Here is a 20769-nt window from a genome sequence, read left to right as displayed (position 1 = left end):
AAAATTCGATCATGTGGTATTTTGATGGTCTGAAGCAGGCTCTTATATATAGATAGATATCCATAAATATAGATATATATTCATACTTACATAAATATATACGTATTTACATAAACGCACACACACACACACACACAGTCGAATGCATAATTTATCAGGAATTGATACAAGTTTTGTTAGACATCTATCTGGCTAAGGACGGGTTTAAGACCGTTACCAGATGAAATCGCAGTTTGGCAGATATCAATATTTCACTGTAGTGGTGATCAAAAACAGTTGTTTGATAATATTAAGAGAATTTGGATCATACTGTTTTGCAAGCCTTTGCAAATTCCTGCATGCAGAAAAAATAGTGTTTTCTTTTTAATAATTTCATACCAAAGGAAAAACTTTGCGGTCTGCTGTAGTCCAGCTGTAAGTAGAATGCAAGCGTTCCGGATAATATTGTCGACACCGTCAAATACTTCTTATTTTTTAACACAGAGAGTGTTATTTTTATTTTCAGGGCACTCAAGGTATCCAAGGAACATTTCACAAATCTGGACATTTTACTATTGCGCAAGTAAGGCATACAGTCTGGAAACAAATGCAGTCGCTTAGAGCTTGTTTAGCTGTATAAGAGCGCCCCAGAACCACCCGTTATCCATTTGCGAACAGGCTAATTTTGTACGGCAGTTTTCACAATCCAGCCGAGGAGAATGGGTAAGTAAACCCAGAGGGGTAACAGGCTTATCTAGTAAGGAATTTGTAGTGAAAAGCTGAATGAACCGCAATGTTAACTTTGAAACCGCATAGTCTCTCTGTGCACTTGGTGCACTTGGTAGAGGTGCTCTAACAGACGCTTCTGTGGTTTTTATTCAGGTAAAAGATAAGAGTGTTAATTGCCTTATTATGTGTACAGGATCATTACATAAAAATAACCGCGTTAAGTTTCTACAGAACAGTGATCACATTGAAATCAAGTATGCAGCTGTTGGATCTGTACAGAGATTAAAGTTAATCAAGGTATTTAGAAGTAACGGTAATATGCATATTGTCTTTCTCCCTGAAATGAAGTTGTTTTGTCTGTCCCTTCCACCGTTGCTTTTTTGTCAGTTATCAAGTCAGATAAATATCGCATACAAGAAAAACACACATATATTACTGACATTAATTTTCTGTGTTTTGCAGGCCCCGTACCTGTAAAGAATCCAATCGTGTATATGCAAATATGTTTTGGAGCTTGATAAATGTATTTAATGTTATAAAATAGCCAGTAATTGTTTTCACTGCTTTAACGGTTTAGCATCAAGTGCGGTAGCCTTTTTTTTCTCTTGGTTTATTTCATTTTTCCACCACAGGCAGTTTGGCAGCTGGTGTTAACAGCATATTTAGGATTGTTTACCGAGTGCAGTTGCATCACTTCCCCACAACTGGATAGTACCTGCATGACCCCAAAAGGGCGGCAACGTATTCAACAGCCTTGGCAAACTAGTCGTACTTGCAAAATCTTAAACTAAGAAAATGAGGTCTGTCTTCCTTAAATTCATAGTTCGGATTATGATTTTGTTTGGAATGGAATTCTGAGTGTAGCAAAAATGGGTACATTCATACTGTTGATCTCCTTTCCGCCTGCATTAAAACTGTAGACATCTCTCCAAAAATTACATACACAGTTAAGAAACTGTACCTTGACTGTTGCTTCTTCAGCTAAACAAAGTTGTTTTCAAGACACTATAATGCATGTAAACAAGCAATGAACAGGCCTCTTTTGTACTGTTAGTTATTTTTCTTTCTGAAACTTTTCACTCGGCTGTAAGACCAAGTATTCTGTGCTGCATCCTTGTTGGGCATATCATGTACACTGTTGTATTCATCTGATTAACTAAATACTCTCTGCAAGCAACAACAATTCATGGATGCAGCTGAATCGAGGGCAGTTCATGCCTAGAAGTCTGGCACAAAGAGGTACATAGCTTTGTGTTAATAATTCCCCAAAACAAAAGAAATATAAATAGTAGCACAATTACTAGATGGCTCATATAATTGTATTAAAATAAGTTGCAGGCAGACATAAGTTTCTGACCAGAACTTTTAAACATTTTAGTTCCCCTAGTATGCACTTCTTCGATCTTGAGCTGTGGATATTAAGTGCAGCCTGACAGTAAAGTAAAGCAACTCCCTCATTTCTTTGCTCTTATTTACTGCCCAGAAAAACACAGTGAATGCATCACCAAATGCTTGTGATAGACTAAGGGAGACATAAGAACTGTGCTGGAAAAAGGGTATATGCAGTCTTGTAAAGGTTTCCAAAACCAATATGCACATATATATACTGCTAGGTACATGATGGAGCCTATCCACAAGTAACGATCCTACTATTTGTACAGCTGGTGTTATGGTCAGGTAGTGTATTATCCATTTAAAATGCTTTTCTGATTTTACAGTATATCAATATGTTTTCAATACACATGACACCTCTTCAACAAAGAGTACACATCACATAACAAAATTAAGCTTTTCATCTCTTAGTATCTTGTATGATTTATATTAATTTCCGTTTACGCTCACATTTCTCATCACCTCTATCATTTTCCAAAATGAGGAAATGAGCTGAGCTTTACAACCCCTAGTAGACAGCCCATCAACAATCTCAAAAGCAGTACTAAGTCTAAGAGATGAAGAAATGTATTTTATTATGCAATGTACATCCTTTGTAGGAGAGGTGTCTCAGGGGTCACTTATATTGAGAAAGTATTGGTATATTTTATCAAGAGAAGAACATTTAAAATCATTGAAAGTAATTTTTTAATGGACATGCCCCTAAGTGATTGGATAATGCACTAGACTGATGGTGGTGTTGGTGGAAGGCAGCCTTCTGTAGATTGCAAATGTTGTTCTGCTTGCTGCTATTTTTCAGAAGAGCTGCATTTTTGGATTTTGTTGGATGTTTGACCAATATTAGTAAAGTAAAAATAAATTTAAAAAATAAACATTCACAGAGATTCTTTTGTAGGTTTAAACTGTTTGGTCTATTTCTTTATGAGCACTTTCTTCATAAAAAGACTTCACGCAATGAAAGCACTCATAAATAAACTGGGCAAGTTACTCCTACAGAAGAATCCCTGTTATTATTTATTTTTTATTATTTTTTACTTTACTAATAGAGTCAAGAATACATTTAGCATTTAAGTCAAAGTTATAAGTATAGCTTACAAGTCAGTTGGATTACAGACATTCAACACTGTTGGTACCACCAAGGACCATAGAACCTTTGAGGCTCATCTTTCTCTGCTTTTTGTCAGTCCTGACAAGGACAAGCTTCTTGTATGGGTTTGAAGAGCCTTGCAAGAACACCACTCCACTACAGGTGACCTATTTTCATATTTTACAAGTGAAGGGAGTGAATCATGAATTAATTATGATGCATTTATTGTAGATATTCATATAAAATGTGAAATTTATTTATTCACTCTTTCATTCATTCTGCTTATTTATTCTGTGAGTACCTCTGCAAGTCCATGATGAGTAAATTGATTGCAGCTAATAAAAGTGGTGATGTAAGTGATGGTGACAGAACCATGGAAAACAGTGAGACAAAACACTATCGGTTTTTAAATGATTATAAAATATGTTTTGTTTTTTTGTTTTTTTTTTACCTCCATAAAGAAGGGCCAACTTGTTGATTGGATTTATCTTGGTGAAATATTTAGCACTTTTAAACTGAGAAGTGAAGATCTGTAAATAACTGTACTCTCTATTATAAACATATACCAGTTGTCACTGTAGTAAGATTCAGATATCTATAGTGAAAGTGCACAAACCGATGCAGCTTATAGGCTCCAAACGTGTGGCTGGTATGTAGGATTCATTGAATAACTACAGTAACATCACACCTGCCAGTCTTCATTTGTGATTACTTAGAACTCAAGCAGAGAAACTGAGGTCTCAGTTACACATTTACTGTTCAGATTATGTTTGCCTCATTTTATTTAGTATCTATAGAGCTAAAAAATTGCACCTTGACTGTCGCCTCTTCTATTAAAAAAGTAATTTAGATGCTGTCAGGGCACATTTTGCCTGTACTGTTTTCTATTTTGCCTTACAGTTGGTGTGAAATGCAGTCTTTGTTTTAACTAGTTCTGGTGATTGTGCCTTTTCTGTTTATCTGTATGTCTATTAAATCAAGCAACTGATTTTAACTGATTTTTTTTTTTGGGGGGGGCAGGTTACATGCCATTCACTTCTATGATGGCATTGTTTTTATTTTATCACAGTATAACTCTATGAGAGGTCAAATGACTAGAGGATCTAGGTGATCCATTTTCAGGAGTTTTTGTCTATCATTTTCAAAGAAGGCATTTGTTTGGATGACCAAAAGTGTTACTTGATTAAATTAATAGTATGGCCAAAAATACAACCTGTGGTGGGGAATCCACAAAAAGAACCCTGTCATCACTGCTAGAGTAATCCACAGTAAAAGTGAGTCTCATTAACCTCCTCATAATCCATTAACAAACACATTGTTTCCCTTGTTGTGGTTTTCCCCAGATGTTCTGAGACAGATGATTTGAGTTCATTTTATTTATTTATTTATTTATTTGCAGTTTGATTAACAAGGAAGTCCACTGGGCCAAACTGACCCATTTTCAGTGGAGGCCCGGGGAGAAAAGCTCCAAGATACATTATACAATTTCGATACAACTGATAGTTAATATTAAAGATAATATTATGTAGAATAGTTACTCATAAATGCATTCAATATCATGCATAGGTAACAAATTCATTAAGCTTGAAGGTAGGGATCATACAGTTTCATTTGAGGAAAACAGATATGTGTTAGGTGTGGAAACAGTTTACATACAAACCTTTTAAGAAAATGTAAATACACTTTACATACACATATCAACAGTAAAATGCTATTTACAATATTTACAAGGTTGGGCTGTGTGTCGGTAGCTGTAGGAGTTGTTGAGAGCAGAGAGAGAAGCTATAGAAATTGCTGAGAGCTTAGATAGGCTCATAGGAAGATAACTATGAGAGTTGTAGAGCTTGGGAACCAGAGAGAGAACCCGCTTTGATTAGGTTGGGTGAAGGCAGGTACATTTCCATTTAGTGGACAGGTGTTTAAATAGTTGGGTTTTGAAGTTTTCTGAGTTTGGCATGGTTCTTAGTGTGGAGGGAGGGAATTTCATTTTTTGCCTAGTGAGGAAGATAGGAGAAGCTGGCCAGCAGGACGTGTCATTTTTTAAACTATGTCTAATCTCCTGCACAAGGTTGAAATGTTCCTGTGATACCCTTTGTCATGTAAAATATATGTGGTATTAATGTCCAACATTCTGCCATTTGAGTCTGGGACATACTTTCATTAATAAATCTGGAGGAGTTTATATTTGTCTTTACCAAATATCCAATTCCCAGATGTTTACACTACAAGTGTAGATTCAGAAGGAACTGAAGAAACATTTGGTAGTTTTAAGAGTCAGAATAGTAGTGCATTCACAATGAAATCTTGGAACAAAATCACTCAAATCTCATATCCTAATAACTTGAAAGATACCTGTTGCATGTAATGTAACAAAAGCAAGTTGATTTATTTTTGAAGGGGAAGACCTCCTGCACCAACCAAACCCCCAAACTTAAATATAGCAACATTGATTAGGGAGAACTCTCCCAAAACAGCATGCAGCAGTCTCAAGCAATCACTAATATAAGCTTTGCCTTCCTGCCCCACTTTCGTAATATGTACTAACCTTAACCCTGCCCCTGCCCTAATGTACATCATAAATTAAAAAAGCCCATCCCATAATACTGCCACAACACAAGAAAACTAAGGCACTCACCACGCACACCCACACTCACACAAACCCAACCAAGAACACTAAAATATCCCATAACCTAACTCTAACCTTAATCACTGACAATCACACACTGACGTAATCCATCCCCTCACATAACCCTTATTCTTACCATAACCCATACACATTTGCAAACACACACATACATACACACACACACACACACACACACACACACACACACACACACACACACACACACACACACACACACACACACACACACACACACACACACACACACACACACACACACACACACACACAACCTATACATCCCACTTACCTGTTTCAGTAAAACAAACATCAAATCAAACAGCTGTGTACTTCTCCGTTAACCAAACCAACAGTCTATCCAACACATGAAACTCATGTAACTTTATATATATATATATATATATATATATATATATACATATCTATATTTATATATATATATATATATATATGGGTCCACTTCGTAATGATGACCCACAGATTGTCGACTGTCTAAATGGTGAGATGAAAACCCCGTAATTTTACAAGCGCAAACTCCTGGAACATGGTATATCCTCTCTAGGAAAGTAACCACTTGGCCACCATGGTGAACTGCGTCCTTTCTCCATTGTAGTGTGATCTCAGAGTTGGTATAATTAAGTAGGAGGGTGTGGGGGTGTGGGGGGTGAACCCCCCCCCACTTTAGTGTGTGTAATTTGCTACCGTTTGTGATTTTATCATTGGTGGCCAAGTGGTTACTTTCCCGGAGAGGATATACAATGTTCCGAGAGTTCATGCTTGTAAAATTATGTTATTTTCATCTCACCATTTTGACAGTTGATGAACTGTGGGTTGATGTTATGAAGTACACCCATATCTCTCTCTCTCTCTATATATATATATATATATATATATATATAATATATGTGTGTGTGTGCGTGTGTGTGTGTACACATATTATAGAATCACAGAATCATAGAAAATGCAAGACATCTGAGTCATATGGCTATTTCATGTCTTGCCAGTTCCTACCCTTAGATCCTACCTCACTTCTTCAAGCAGCAATAGGCCAGTCTTGCCTGGGGAGAATTTGTGAATATCCATTCAATTGTCTAACCCCTTTTAAAGGAAAATAGTGTGTCACCTCACTTGATCTGGAATGGCAATTTGTTCTAGAGAAAGGAAAGTCTTTCTTTGATGAATCTGTCTCTACAGCATGATTTGTTTATTTGCTGAAGCAGGTTAAGGTTTCTGGCTCTAGTGCTTGCTGGACTATTTCATTTATGGAGATAAAAGAGGTCTTGCACTGCTGGATCCCTAATGGCTCAAAGAGCAAAGCACAAATCATCCCAGTGAGTCTATAGGACACTAAACACAGGGTCAGAGCTTCCAGCTTGCACCAGCAGCTCACTTGTTTTAGGTCCATGGTCTTAGGTTCATAGGTTCATAGGTAGGTACTAGGCTATCTGCCCGAAGGCATTTATAAGCCTAGCCAGAATGTGTTGGCTTTTGCCACCCCCTTAGAATAGTTCCCTGTGCCTTTGTCCAGCAGATCCATTGAAATGATCCCTGGGGTAAACTTTCTGTTTCCCATCCACTCGTCAAGGTTTCTCTTGAAGAGGGTTAGCAAGGAGCTCTGCCTAATGTAGATTGGAATCTTGTTCCAGAGCATGGGAAGTGTCTGGGACAGGAATCTATCCCTCCAGCATGTCCTATTTATTGTTGTGGTGAGGTTTAGATACGTGGAGCGTGTGACTCGAGGGGATACGGTTTTCTTTAGTTGGAGCATGTCCATCAATTCTGGGTTGGACATGGCCTTGTATGTCAGGCAGAGATCACCTCTGAGTAGGTGGTATGCATCCGAGTACAGCTGGAGTTTCTTCAGTCGAGCTGCATAGGGCATCTGCTTGAGGCCAGTGATCCTCTTGCTGAGGTACTTCTGTGGTCTTTCCAGTTGTTACAGGTGTCTTGTAAGGTACATCCCAAATGGGGCATTGTACTCTATGATGGGTCTGATGAGTGATACATAGAGGGGCCCAATGACCTCTTTCGATCTGGATGCAAACCCTTTTGTGGTTAGGTGGGCCACATAGAAGGATTTTCTAACCACTTTGGCAATGTGATTATCAAAGGAGAGGTTACTATCTACTTGGGTCCCCAGATCCCTTATTACGTCTTCTGTATTTAGGGGGCTACCACCTATGTGGTTGTTTGTGGGTACTTTGTTTTTTCCAAAGGGGATGACTATACACTTTTTGGCATTGAGCTTGAGGCCATGGTTTTGACACCAGGTATCTGTCTCAGTGAGACCCTGTTGGAGGATGTCTGTGTCAGCTGGAGAGTCAGTTATACCCCCTAGTTTGTAGTTGTCTATGAACTTGGTCAGCCATAGTCCTCCTGTGCTTGCCTGTATGTTTGAGAAGTATATGCCGAACAGGAGGGGTCCTAGGACTGACCCCTGGGGAACGTCACTTGTAACCGGTTTAGAGTCAGACCTAGCTCTCACAACTCTTACCATGTGGGTTCTGTCTGTGAACCAGTTGGCAACCCATCTCTTGACGTAGGAATTTATGTTCAGGCTGGTGAGCTTGTCTATAATACCTGAGTGGGGAATGGTGTTGAAGGCCTTTGCAAGGTCTAAGTAGGCTGTGTAGACCACCGTTCCCTCATCTATAGCCTTGGTAACTGTCTCAAAGAAGTCTACAAGGTTTAGGAGGCATGATCTGCCCTCAACAAAGCCGAACTGGGTAGAGTCCAGTGTTTGGAGGTTTCCAGTGTCTCTGTTAATGAGATCCATGATGGTGCGCTCCATAGCTTTGCAGACCAATCTAGTCATGCTTACAGGGCGATAGTTCTCAGGGTCTGTTGTGGCTCCACCTTTGTGGAGTGGAATAACTGTTGCTGTGCGCCACTCTGTGGGCATGTAGCCTGTGGAGAGGCTGAGTTTAAACAGTGTGTTTAGGTGAGGGATTAGTTCATCTTTGAGCTTGTGTAGGACGCAGCCTGGGACACCATCCGGTCTCATTGATGCTGTGTTTTTGGCTTTGGAGAGGGCTGTTTTAACCTGCTGTTTTAGTCTGAGCGTCTGTGATTTCAGGGACACTGCATTCTTCTAGTATAGTTATGGGCCCTTTTGGGGGTGAGAGGAGGGTGAAGTTTGCACTAAACCTGTCTGCTAGGATGTTGGTTATATCCGTCAGTTCAGTGTATTTTGTGCCATTCTGCACTAACTCCGAGCAGATCTGAGAATTGCCACTTAGATTCTTGACATAGCTAAAGAATGCCTTGTGGTTATCTTTGGAGTCCATGGCAATTTTTCTTTTGAAGCTAGCCTTGGATGATTTTATGAGAGAATGTAGTTTCTTGCTGATACTGATCAGGGATGTCTTCCCTTCTTGGAATTTTACTCTTTTCTGTACTAGTTTCCTCCTTCTGTTGTATAGCTTGTTTATGGCAGGGGTCCACCAGACTGTTTTCCTTTTCTTGGAGGAGTGAGTCTTGGTTTTGTTTGGGATAGCATGATCCATGCATTCTTGTAGGTGCCCATAGAGTACATTAGTAAAGGAATTTGCAGCTTGGACAGCGTTATCCTTTAGCATGGGGGCTTTGAAACTTCCCACCTCGGTCTTAAGTAACGTGAAGTTTGCTTTTGAAAAGTTTTTTACGGTGGTTTCTTTGACGGGGGTGGTGGCGGAATGTGGATATCCAGAGTGATTAGTTTATAGTCAGATCTAACCAGCAAGGGGTTGATCTCCGGTGTGGAACACCGGTCGCCCATGTTGGTGATGACCAGGTCCAATATGTTGTCACCTCTGGTGGGGGTGTTGACCAGTTGATCCAGGGCATTTGAGTTTATAAATTCTAGGAAATGTTGGGCAAGGGAGTTTGTACTTGAGTAGTTCCCCCAGTTAATGTTTGGGTAATTGAAATCAACCAATATCAAGATGTTTGGTAGGACCTTTATGTTTCCCAGTGTTTCCAGGAATGCGGAGTGGGGGTCCTGGGACATGGTGGGTGATCTGTAGCAAGCTATAATTTGAATAGCAGTTTTGCCCATTGTTAGTTTCACGTGGATGATCTCTGCAGCATCGTGCTGTGACACTAACCTGGAGGTGTGGGTATCCTTGATGAATATGGATACTCCCTCACCTTTTGTATTTCGGTCCGGGTTTTGTGGCCAAAATGTATGGTATGAGTTGTAGCCTGGTAGTGCTGGGGTGCTTTCTGGAGCCTTAAACCAGGTTTCTGTTACTGCACATATATCGATTTTCTCCATACTGAGGAGTGTCTCAAGTGCGTGCATTTTGAGGTTTAGACTTCTGGCATTGAGTCTTGTTTGTTATTAACCTTTGGGGTTTTGTCAACTTCCTGAAATGTCTAGTATGGTGCATCCCAAAAGGAGAATTGCATTGTATGACAGGTCTGATTGGTGCAGAATACAGAGGGATAAAGATTTCTTTGGATCTAAGAAGATACCCTTTCTGATCATTGTACCAGACAGAAAGATTTCCTAACCACTGGTGCAACATGATGATCAAAAGAGAGAGACAGAGGTTATTATCTACTCATGCTGTAAGTTCGCTTCATTTTGGAGTAGGGTGTTGTCTATCATGTAAGCTTATTGAGGGTTGTTTCCAAAATTTAATAATATTTCACCTTTTAGCATTTAGTTTTAGTTTTATCCCATTTTCTGAGCACCAGTTATTAACATGCAAAAGTACAGGTTGTAGCTTATGCATGACAGAAGGGGATTTGAGGATGACATCCAGTTTGGTCATCTTCTGACTTAGACCAGAGATCCCCATTGTTAAAATGGAGATGACAGAAGTCTATGCAAAATAGCAGAGGTCCTAATATGGATCCCCAAGGGACCCAAATGCTTACCTTCATGCTTTATGAGGATGCACTTGCCACAGTCACTATGTGGGTTCTATTCCTCATCTAATTTGATATCCACCTAATGACATAGGTATCTCTTTGGAGCACATTTAGCTTGTTAATTATGTTAACGTGTTATAGTATCAAATGTTTTCAGGACATCATGATATGCTGTATGGACAGCATAGCTGCAGTCCACAGCTTGTGCTATTCTTTCAAAGAAGTTTATCAGATTCATTGCACAGGATCTACCCTTAAGTCAAAGTCAAAATCAAAGTAAAAGTCAAAGTAAACTTTATTGTCATTCAGAAATCACAAGTGCAAAAACTGAACAAAATTTCATGTCTCCGGACTCAATGTGCAGACAACATATAGGCTATTTTCACAGACTTTACTACACATATAACACCTAGCTATTACATCACGGACATGCAGGTAAACAGACTAATATTGCACATAATTAGAAATACATTTTAACACTTTTCAAAGTGAACACTTACTTGCATGAGACTTTAGTATTGCACAGGTAGTTGGTTAAGACATTGCATTGATCCTTGCACAGAAAGAGACATTTGAGTATTGCACTGTGAACATTAGATTATTGTACCATGGACCTTAGACTATTGCACTATGGTTAATTTACTAATTCACAACATGTATTGCACTTAAAAAAGAGATATTGTACTGTATTGCTAGTGCCCTAGATGGCCTATACGTTACAGTCATAGTGAATATTGCAGTAAGTATTAGGTGAGACTGGTAACCAGGTTAATGCACAATGTAAGACAGTTTCTACTGAGCCAGGTGACCATCATGGAGTATAGTGGATACTAGAGTTCAGCAGCCTGATGACGTTAGGGAAGAAGCTGTTCCTGAATCTTGTAGTTCTGCAATGTATGCTTCGGAAGCGCTTTCCGGGTAATAGATGCAGGAACAGTCTGTAAGCAGGGTGAGTGCAGTCGTTAATTATTCCTCTGGCCCTGCTGAGACATCTGGATAAGTACAAGTCAAGGATAGGTGGCAAAGTGGTCTTAATGATCCTCTCAGCTGTCTTCACCACTCTCTGGCGGGATTTGCTCTCAGAGGTAGAGCAGCTTCCATACCATACTACGAGGTTGCTCATTAGGATGCTTTCTGTAGTACCTCTGTAGAAGGTAGTGAGAACTGTTGATGGGAGATTCAGTCTCCTCAGCCCTCTTAAAAAGTGCACTCTCTGCTGCGCTTTCTTGACTAAGGCATTTGTATTTGTGTTCCAAGACAAGCCCTGATCAATGTGCACTTCCAGAAACGTTGTGCTTCTTGCTCTTTCCACTGTGTCCCCATTGATGGTGAGGAGAGAATGTTCATTGTGATTTTTCCTGTAGTCCGCAATTATCTCTTTTTTGTTGTTTACATTTAGTGCTAAGTTGTTATTTCTATACCGGGTAATCAGTTGTTCTACCTCATCTCTATGCACTGTTTCATTGTCATTACTGATGAGGCCCACCACCGTTGTGTCATCAGCAAACTTGATGACGTGATTTGTATTGTACCTGGCTGTACAATCATCTGTTAACAGAGTGATCAGCAAGGGACTTAGTACACATCCTTGTGGGACTCCAGTGTTAGGAGTGATGCTGTCTGAGGAGTTATTTCGTGTGCACACTTTCTGAGGTCTGTCTGTGAGAAAGTCAAGAATCCAGTTACAAAATGGAGTGTTGACATCTAGTTATAGTAGCTTCATTACCAGATGAAGAGGGATTACAGTGTTAAAAGCAGAGCTGAAGTCAATGAATAGTACCCTCGCGTAGGTGTTTTTGTTCTCAAGGTGTTCTCCAGTGCTAGAGAGATGGCATCTGCCATAGAGCGCTTTGCTCGGTAAGAAAACTACACAGGGTCAAGATCAGCAGGCGGCCCAGATGTTAAGGCATCCTTGACCATCCTTTCAAAACTCTTCATCACTGTGGAGGTCAGGGCTACAGGGCAGTAACCATTTAGGCAAGATGGTGGAGACTTCTTTGGTAATGGAATGATTGTTGTATCCTTAAAGCATTTCAGAACTATTTGCTGACTCAGGGAGTTATTGAAGATATCTGTGAGGACATTTGTTAGTTGGACTGTGCAGTCCCTCAGCACATGCCTTATGATGTTGTCAGGCCCAGCTGCTTTTCTTGAGTTAACTCTGAACAATGCCTTCTGGACACCAGCTGGGTTGAGGGTGAGCATCTTCTTGATATGGCCGATGAGCATTTTCTTTGCTGTTGTTCTGTTTTCTGCCTCGAATCTGCTGAAGTAGACATTCTGCTTATTTAGGAATTCCTTGTTGTCCTCACATTGCAAAGATAGGGGTCCATAGTCAGTTATGGACTGGATAACCTGCCATAGGTGACCGGGGTCTTTTTGGTCAAAGAAGTAACTCCAGATCTTACTACCATAAGTGCATTTTGCTTACCTCACTCTCTTGTTCATATTTGATCTGGCTATTCTGAGGGCTTTCCTGTCTCCAGACCTGAAGGCTGCATTCCTTGCTTTCAATCATTCGTATACCTCTTTCGTCAACCAGGGTTTCTGTTGATGGTTTTGATGACTGTCACATCATCCACACATTTCGAGATGTAGCCTATCACCACCTCGGTGTACTCCTCCAGGTCAATACACTGTTTCTCAGTAGCTGCCTCCTTGAATATGCTCCAGTTTGTGCTCTCGAAACAGTCCTGGAGTGCTGAGACTGCACCCTCTGGTCATACTCTTACTTGTTTAGCTGTTGGTCTCCCTCTAGTTAGCAACGGTTTATATGCTGGTAGTAACAATATGGAGAGGTGTTCAGAGTTTCCCAGGTGTGGATGAGGCACTGCCTTAAATGCCAGCTTAACGTTGCTGTATACCTTATCCAGTGTGTTCTTATGCTGTGTATTTAACAAATACAAACTTCTGATGGTCAAGTCTGATAAGATTTAAAAACCCTTTTCCAATTCTTATGACCCTTTACATGGTCTTGCAGATGAGGCAAATGGGTCCGTAGCCTCTGGGGTCTAGGTTGGGGTTGTCTTGTAAAGTGGCATCACAGCTGCTGTGTGCCATACCTCAGGGATAAAGAGAGTGGCCAACTTCAGGCTAAGTAGCTGTAGGAATGGGTCCACAAGTCCACCAGCATAGGTTCACTGCACGCTGGGTATATTATCAGGTCCCATGGAAAATATATTTTTTTCTTTAGAAATTACTTTTAAAAAGTGCTGATGGGAGGAGGGGGTTGAGATACTTTGAAATATGTAGGTTTTGGATAGCTGTCTTTTGGGTGAAATTTGCACTGAATTTGTTACCTAATATATTTCTGATATTTTTGAGATCCATGTAGGTGGTGGCTTTTTCAGTATGTTTGGAGCAACAGTGGGTGTTGTTTCTTAATTTCTTCATGTAAGTAAAGAAGGATTTGTAATCATCCTTAACTTTGGATGTTATGCTAAGTTCGAGGGATGCTTTTGTTTCCCTGATGATATTTTTCAGTGTCTTCGATATTTTTTATGTTGACCTTAATTGTGTGTCTTTAGTTTTGCTGAATATATTATAAGAAGATTTTATTTTATTATATTGCTTATTTGTGTATGCAAACCACCAAATCGGTTTACTCTTGATCACCCCATTTTATTTGGTTCTGGCAAAAACTGTCAAGTTAATGCAGTTATGTAGGTAAGGCTAAAAGTTATTAATGTAACTATTAGTCTTGCTAACATTTTGGGGGTTGCAGTTACACTTGATTTTTGTGACTTTTGTCATACAACTTTAGGAGGTCAGTACGATTGAAGTCTTTGAGTATTGTGTGTGATATTTCTAATGGTTTGGGGGTTTTGGAGGAGAAAGACAGGGTTACTAATCTGTGTTCATAATTAAATGGGCAATAGTATTCAAGTGGTATAGTGTATATAAGTGTTATATTTTTAAGGATTAGATCAAGAATATTTTGTCCCTTAGTGGGCTTTTGATTATTTGTTCCAGGGGGTTCTTGTTTGTAGAATCAAGGGATTTCTGGCATAACCTACATTTAAGATATAGGTATCCCACTTTATCAAAGGGTAGTTAAAGTCTCCCAGGATGATGGAGTTTCTGTGTAGTTGAAGTTCATCTAATATTTTTAGGATTTGAACATAGCTGTCATGGAACATTGAAAGGGTCCTGTAACCTGCTATGATCTGTTGGTTTTATTCATTGTGATTTGTATCTCATTATGTTTTGTTTGGGGGTCTCTAGGAATCTGGCTTGAGGAAATGCAGTCTTTAAGAAATATGGGTTCCTGGGGAATAACATTGTCTACGTAAAATTCCCATGTTGAGTGAAGTATAAACCTTAAAAGAAGGCTGACATGATGTACAACTGGTCCGAAAAGAATGATTTTGTAAAAGATAATGGAATGCCACCCATAGAGAAAACAAAATCAGACAGAACCAAGTAAAGGAGCAGCAGATAGTGCAATGGCAGCAACAGGAGAAGCAGAAAACCAGTTAACTTTAATGACAATCTGGTAGGAGATTAAAAAATATGCAACCACTGCAAGATAAGAAGATGCAACAAGATGAAAAATTAGTCAACCTCCAGTAAGGGCTCAATGAACAATCGGATGCAGTAAAAGCCTTAATTTTGGAGAACAAAAACCTTAGAGCCATGATGCATGCCACAGAAGCCAGATTAGATTTCACGAAAGTGAAGTTGACAGGTGTGGAAGACAGATCCACATGTAAAAACCTGAAAATAACTGGATTACCTGGGAGGAGGGAAGAACAGAACTGTAAGCAAATGATGCATGATTTGTTCACTGAATGGACTGGTTTGCCTGAACATAAGACCAAAATTAAGCAGACACACAGGACCACATGGCGCCCCTCAGCAGAGGACCCAAAGAATCCATGGCCAATAATAGGCAGGATGTGGACTTTTGAATTAAAGGAAGCTATCATAGAAAACATATAGGCTCTAGAGAAGGAGCGCACTGTGAATGATAGCAGACTATTTATTAACCAGGATTATTCATTTTGCCATGCAAAGGCAGAGGGCTTCTTTCTCCCCAGTCATAAAACTTTACAAATAAAGCGGAGTTAAATGGAAACTAATTTATCCAGCAGCACTCCACATATTTCCACCACAAGATTATTTGATAACCTTACAGAAGCCTCGGGAATGCTGCAGGGCTGCACCAATGCTGCAGGTCCCCACCAATGGAAGAAGACAAGGAACAGATGAAGGACCAAGAGAAGAGAGCCTTATGGATAATATTGATATGTCAGAGATCCAAAGCAGTAGAAAAGTGGGCAGTTTCCTCTGTTACAAAGAAAATGAAAACAAGGGAAAAGGATGAGATAATAAAAGAAGTGAGAGTCAAACAGCTAGCTGCCAAATGGAGGCAGTTATAAGGTTTTGGGATGCAGGAAAATGAAAGAAAAATGAACACTGACTCATACTGGATTTGTTCCCTGAAAGTAAAAGGGGTAGAAAAAAAACTGTACTAAAAACAAACTACTAAGAATTAATGTTAAAGACTGCAGTTGGCATGTGAGAGAGATGTAACATGTACAAGATGATGTTCTTTTGAAATAAAGGAGCAAACGTAAAGGCTCCTGATCAGAAGGTTGGCAATGTTGTTTGGGGTATTATCTCTCATTTTTTCATGTTTTTTCTCCTCCCCAGGGGATTAAAAAGTGTCAAGTGCCACCAGGTTCCTACATAGGCAATCAAAATAAACATTGACTTTGAGTATGTTCTATAACATGGTGCATAGGTTTTACTGACTCAGGGCCTATCTCAAAATACAGTAAAGAAAAATATAAATAAACATAGTATAAGAGTGTTGGAGCAATGCATGGGAGCATTGTAGCTGCTGTTCGTATGTGGCTTTATATGTTGGTGTGACAAACAAGCATGGAAATCAAGCCATTGACTCCCACTCCTTCCTTATCAATGTGTTTGACTAACTAGGATGAAATCAAGAGGAGATGGGCTAGACAAACTTAAGGGAAAGTGAATACTACGTGTTGAGGAAAAAAAACTGTCATTAAGAGAAGTAACAAGAAAATACACCGTCCACACTTAGTGGAATCACTAGACTAATGACAAGTTGAGAAAAGAAAACAGGAGATGGTTTGGAAAGACCAGTTAAATCTAAGAAAGGATGTTTCATGCAAGGGATGTAAGGCAGGATAAATAGGCAGTACAGAAATAGGGTGTAACTGAGAAACCTATAGAGAAAATATGTACTCATATCTGTGCCTCGTGGTGGTGGTGGGGGGACCAAAGAAAGTACTTTCAGGAAGTCCATAGTGGATAGCATAGATGGAAAAGGTAATTTAAAGGAGATGAGAGTGCATCAGTTACAACATACAAGTAAAAGAACATAGATAACTAGCTGGAAAGTAAATGCCTTTAGGTGTATAAAACACATCAGAAACAATGAAAAGATGCTAGAGGGCAGATGAATGGGGACACAGAGAAATAAATACTGAGGTTTTGATAGCAAGGAGCCCCAGTGATGGAAAAATGACACGGGTGAAAAAACACTATGACTGAGAGGGACAGGATGCAGTTGTAAGAAATGAAAAGGGCATGAACAGCAAAAGCATGTTCCATAGAGCTGGAAAGCACTACCATAGTTATAGTGGAAATATGGAAAGTAGTGTAAGCCATATTTCTTAGATGTGGATAATCTGGCCAATAGTTTCATAGGCGAATGCTAGGCTAACTTCCTGAAGGGTCATTTTAAGCCTAGACAATAAACCAACATTAGTATCAAACCCTGTCCCTTGTACCTATGAGGTGAAGACCTTAATCATTAAACCAAACCTACCCACGAAGCTCAAAATCTAAATATGTACATAGCTACTTGAGTGGGAAAGGACTTAGAAATAGGTTAAGTAAAATATGAAGTTAGCAGGACTCACAGAGAAATAAATTGTGGATAAATTAGTAGACACGACAGAGGAAAAGGAAGTTTAGGGATGCAGAGTAAAGTATTAAGAAGGATGATAGAAAATGAAATAGGACTGTTCCTGGAATATCAGTGGACTAGGATCTAGAAATAAGAGGGCTAGGATATTAGGTTACAGAACAAGAACAGGTATGCAGATACTTATAATACAGGACACCTACTTGAAGCAAAGTATACATAAGACATTAAACGGGGAAAGGGGGCTATACTTTAATAGCAAATGCTTCATGGGAGAATTAGAAGCAGAGATAGATGGCCTGTTAATGAGGAAAGCTTTTCCAATGCAAATTCCAGACATCTCAATCTTGAATTACGATTACAAGTGTTTTATGCAAATTTTGGCAAACAGACTAGGATGAATTCTCTATTAATATATACATATTAGACTGTGTTTGTTGAGGGCAGGAGAACAATGGATAATCTTATAAAGGTATTGTTGATAATGCAAAGCAGCAGAAACTGGATATGAGTTCGCCCTGGTCTCATCAGATGCAGAAATGGCCTTAAAAAGAGTCAAATGAGAATATATGTTTATCACATTAGAAAAAAAAGAAATTTCTAACCAGAGTGGATGCAAATCTTGAAAAATGTCAATTAAGGCTACTACAGTTAGAGTAAAATTTATGACAGGACTGTCAGGAAAAACAGACAGAGACATACAGAGGAGGAAGAAGGCAGGGATGCCCTGTAGCCCCATTACCCTTCACCCTTTACTTGGAGTCTTTGGAGGTAACTATGATGGGTTTGAGGATATGAGACTTTACATGGGGAAGAGAGGAAAAAGGTAATGTTATCTGCAGATGATGTTCTAGTATTTATGATGAGGATATGTCACTTCTCTTGGAATTGCTGGAGGACATTTGAAAGGATTTGAGATATAAAGTAAAGCAGTCAAAGACCTAAACAATATTGCTAAATAGCTGAAAAGGGAGGGAAGAAAGAAAGCGGAAGGAAGAAATAAGATATTTAGGGATATGAATCAAAGGGAGTATAGAAGATACTATGAGAACTGCCAACAATAGAATATTTGAGAAAACAAGGGAGCAATTACAGAAGTGTAAAGAGGTAGGGATGGTGATTGACAAAAAGGCAATAGGAAGTGAACGCATGCTGTATGCGACATGCATGCTCCTCACATGACTGTTCACAGCTTTACGTGGAACCCTCACCCCACCTTCCTACATACCTGCCATGGGTATATTGTAATGCAATGTAACAGTTAGTGTAGGGTATTACAGATAGAAGCTGTTATTGAGCTGCTTCTTATTTTCTAAGCTTTTATTCCCTTGGCATCTATCTGTCTGCAGTTTGACTCTGATTAAACCACTTAACCAGGTCTCCCCTCAAAAAGGACATTAGTGTCCCATGGACATACCTGATTGCCAAATAAAGAAAAATATGAATTCCAATGCCATGTAAGTGACACTGCTGTTGTGATCCAGGCTTCAGCCTTCCAAAGTCTAGAGAAACCCTTGGTTGTCAAGTGATGAGAAGAGATATTGCATAGATACTGCAGAAGCAGAGTATAAGTGGATAATAGGACTTAGTGGAGACAAGAAACCTGCATTAAATTTACCAGTAAAAGCATTACATCTATTTTTCTATTTTAAATTAAGAAAAATGAAGGAGAAAATGAGTTTAGTATAAAGAAATATTTTTAATGATGGAGAATTTATTAATTGTTACATAATTTACATTTTTGTTTTATGCATGCATTTTTCATATTGACTGTTGCTTTGATCATGCGACTAGTCTGCAATGTTCATTTAAGTGCTGCTTAAGGCTTGCTCTAATGGTATTGAGAAAGGGTGTTGCCTAAAGGGTCTATGCTTATTCGTTGGACAGTGCATTCATCGAACAGCTGTTCATTGAACACTAACCTTCAAAGTAACTGTAAATCAAAAGGCCAAATCATCATAAAACTATAGGTTGAACTATGATAGTTGGCCAACATCAAGGAAGCAGCACAGAGCACTTACTGGTAAGATAGCTGTAATTAAACCTGCCCTTCCCCACGGTAGTGCGACCTCAGAGTTAGTATATATAAGGTGAGGTTGTGGGGGGAGTAGCCCCCCCACATAAGGAGTGCTTGGTGAACACATCCCCATACCTCCACTAATTATAAAAACTAATTCCAAGGTCACACCACAGTGGGGAAAGGCCAGGTTTAAATATAGCTAACTTACCACTAAGTAAGTGCTCCATTCTCCTTCCTTGATGTTGGCAAACTTTCATTGTTCAACGTATAGCTTTATGATAATATGGCCTTTCAATTAAGTTTTCATTTGATGGCTAGTGTTCGATGAACAGCCATTTGATGAATGTGCTGTTTGACAAATAACCATAGACCTCTTGCCTAAAAGTTTGGTGCCTGAAAGCTTTGCTGTACATTATTACAGATTATACAAATAAACGTTGGTCTGAAGGAGGTGACTAGAGTTGTAACTTCTGCAAACTGAATGCAGCAGACAGTCCTCTGCTTGTCAGGGTATAATTGGTTCTGTCTCATTAAGTATGAAGCGCAGTACAGTGCAAACAAAGCAGAAATTGCATATGTGCATGTTTCAAGAGAATGTATGGAATGCATGTTCAGCATTCAAAGAATGAGTACAAGACTGAAGTAAAGTCCTCTGTTCTCTACAAACTATGGTTTGGCAGTTAAGGCAGACGATTAAGGCAATGAGATGGTTCCTCTAGTTGAGGGTCCAAGGTCTGATTCTTTCCACCTCCATTTGCTTTTTTGTGTTACCCAAGTCACTTAACCAGACAGTGCTCTTGGGTCATGTCTAAAAAGGGACACTTGTGTCTAGTGTGTTTACCTTGTTAGCAAATAAATAAAACAAAAGTATTGTCCTTTATTGCACACATACTAGAGTTTTGTTGTGGTATCCAATAACCCATTGTAATTATGCACACATTGTCCTGGAATGCAAATCACATTTCCCGTAATATGTTTGAAAGTCCTCTATTGCATGAGTCTGTTTGCTAAGAGGGAGATTTAATGAACTTCATCTCAAGTTGGAACAACATGTGCTGTTTCACTCAGCACTTTTAAGTACTGCCAACAGTATTGCAAAGTTCTGTTCCCTTTTCACATATCTGTTAAGATGACTTTCTAGGACTGCAGTT

At 39.3% G+C, this 20769-nt stretch overlaps 1 protein-coding gene across 3 annotated transcripts in view; it reads left to right on the top strand.

The window, feature by feature from the left end:
* Window positions 1-549: 549 nt before the first annotated feature.
* The window catches only part of LOC122798497 (metalloreductase STEAP4-like), a 295739-nt gene continuing 275519 nt past the window's right edge, over window positions 550-20769 (top strand). Inside the window, exons 1-2 of one of the 3 annotated variants that reach the window (XM_044067498.1) lie at window positions 552-702; window positions 1341-1508. Coding sequence is in view for 2 of the 3 variants with exons in the window: in XM_044067499.1 (XP_043923434.1) it covers window positions 699-702 (4 nt within the window). In the remaining variant the exon portion in view is untranslated. Of the gene's footprint in view, window positions 703-1340; window positions 1509-20769 lie in introns of all 3 variants that reach the window. The other 2 variants (XM_044067499.1, XM_044067497.1) reach the window with 2 other exon arrangements.

The sequence above is a fragment of the Protopterus annectens genome, chromosome 3.part1 (genome assembly GCF_019279795.1).
Source record: "Protopterus annectens isolate FY-2018-M chromosome 3.part1, PAN1.0, whole genome shotgun sequence".
NCBI classification, from domain to species: Eukaryota; Metazoa; Chordata; order Ceratodontiformes; family Protopteridae; genus Protopterus; species Protopterus annectens.
This window is presented reverse-complemented; position numbering and strand designations above follow the sequence as displayed.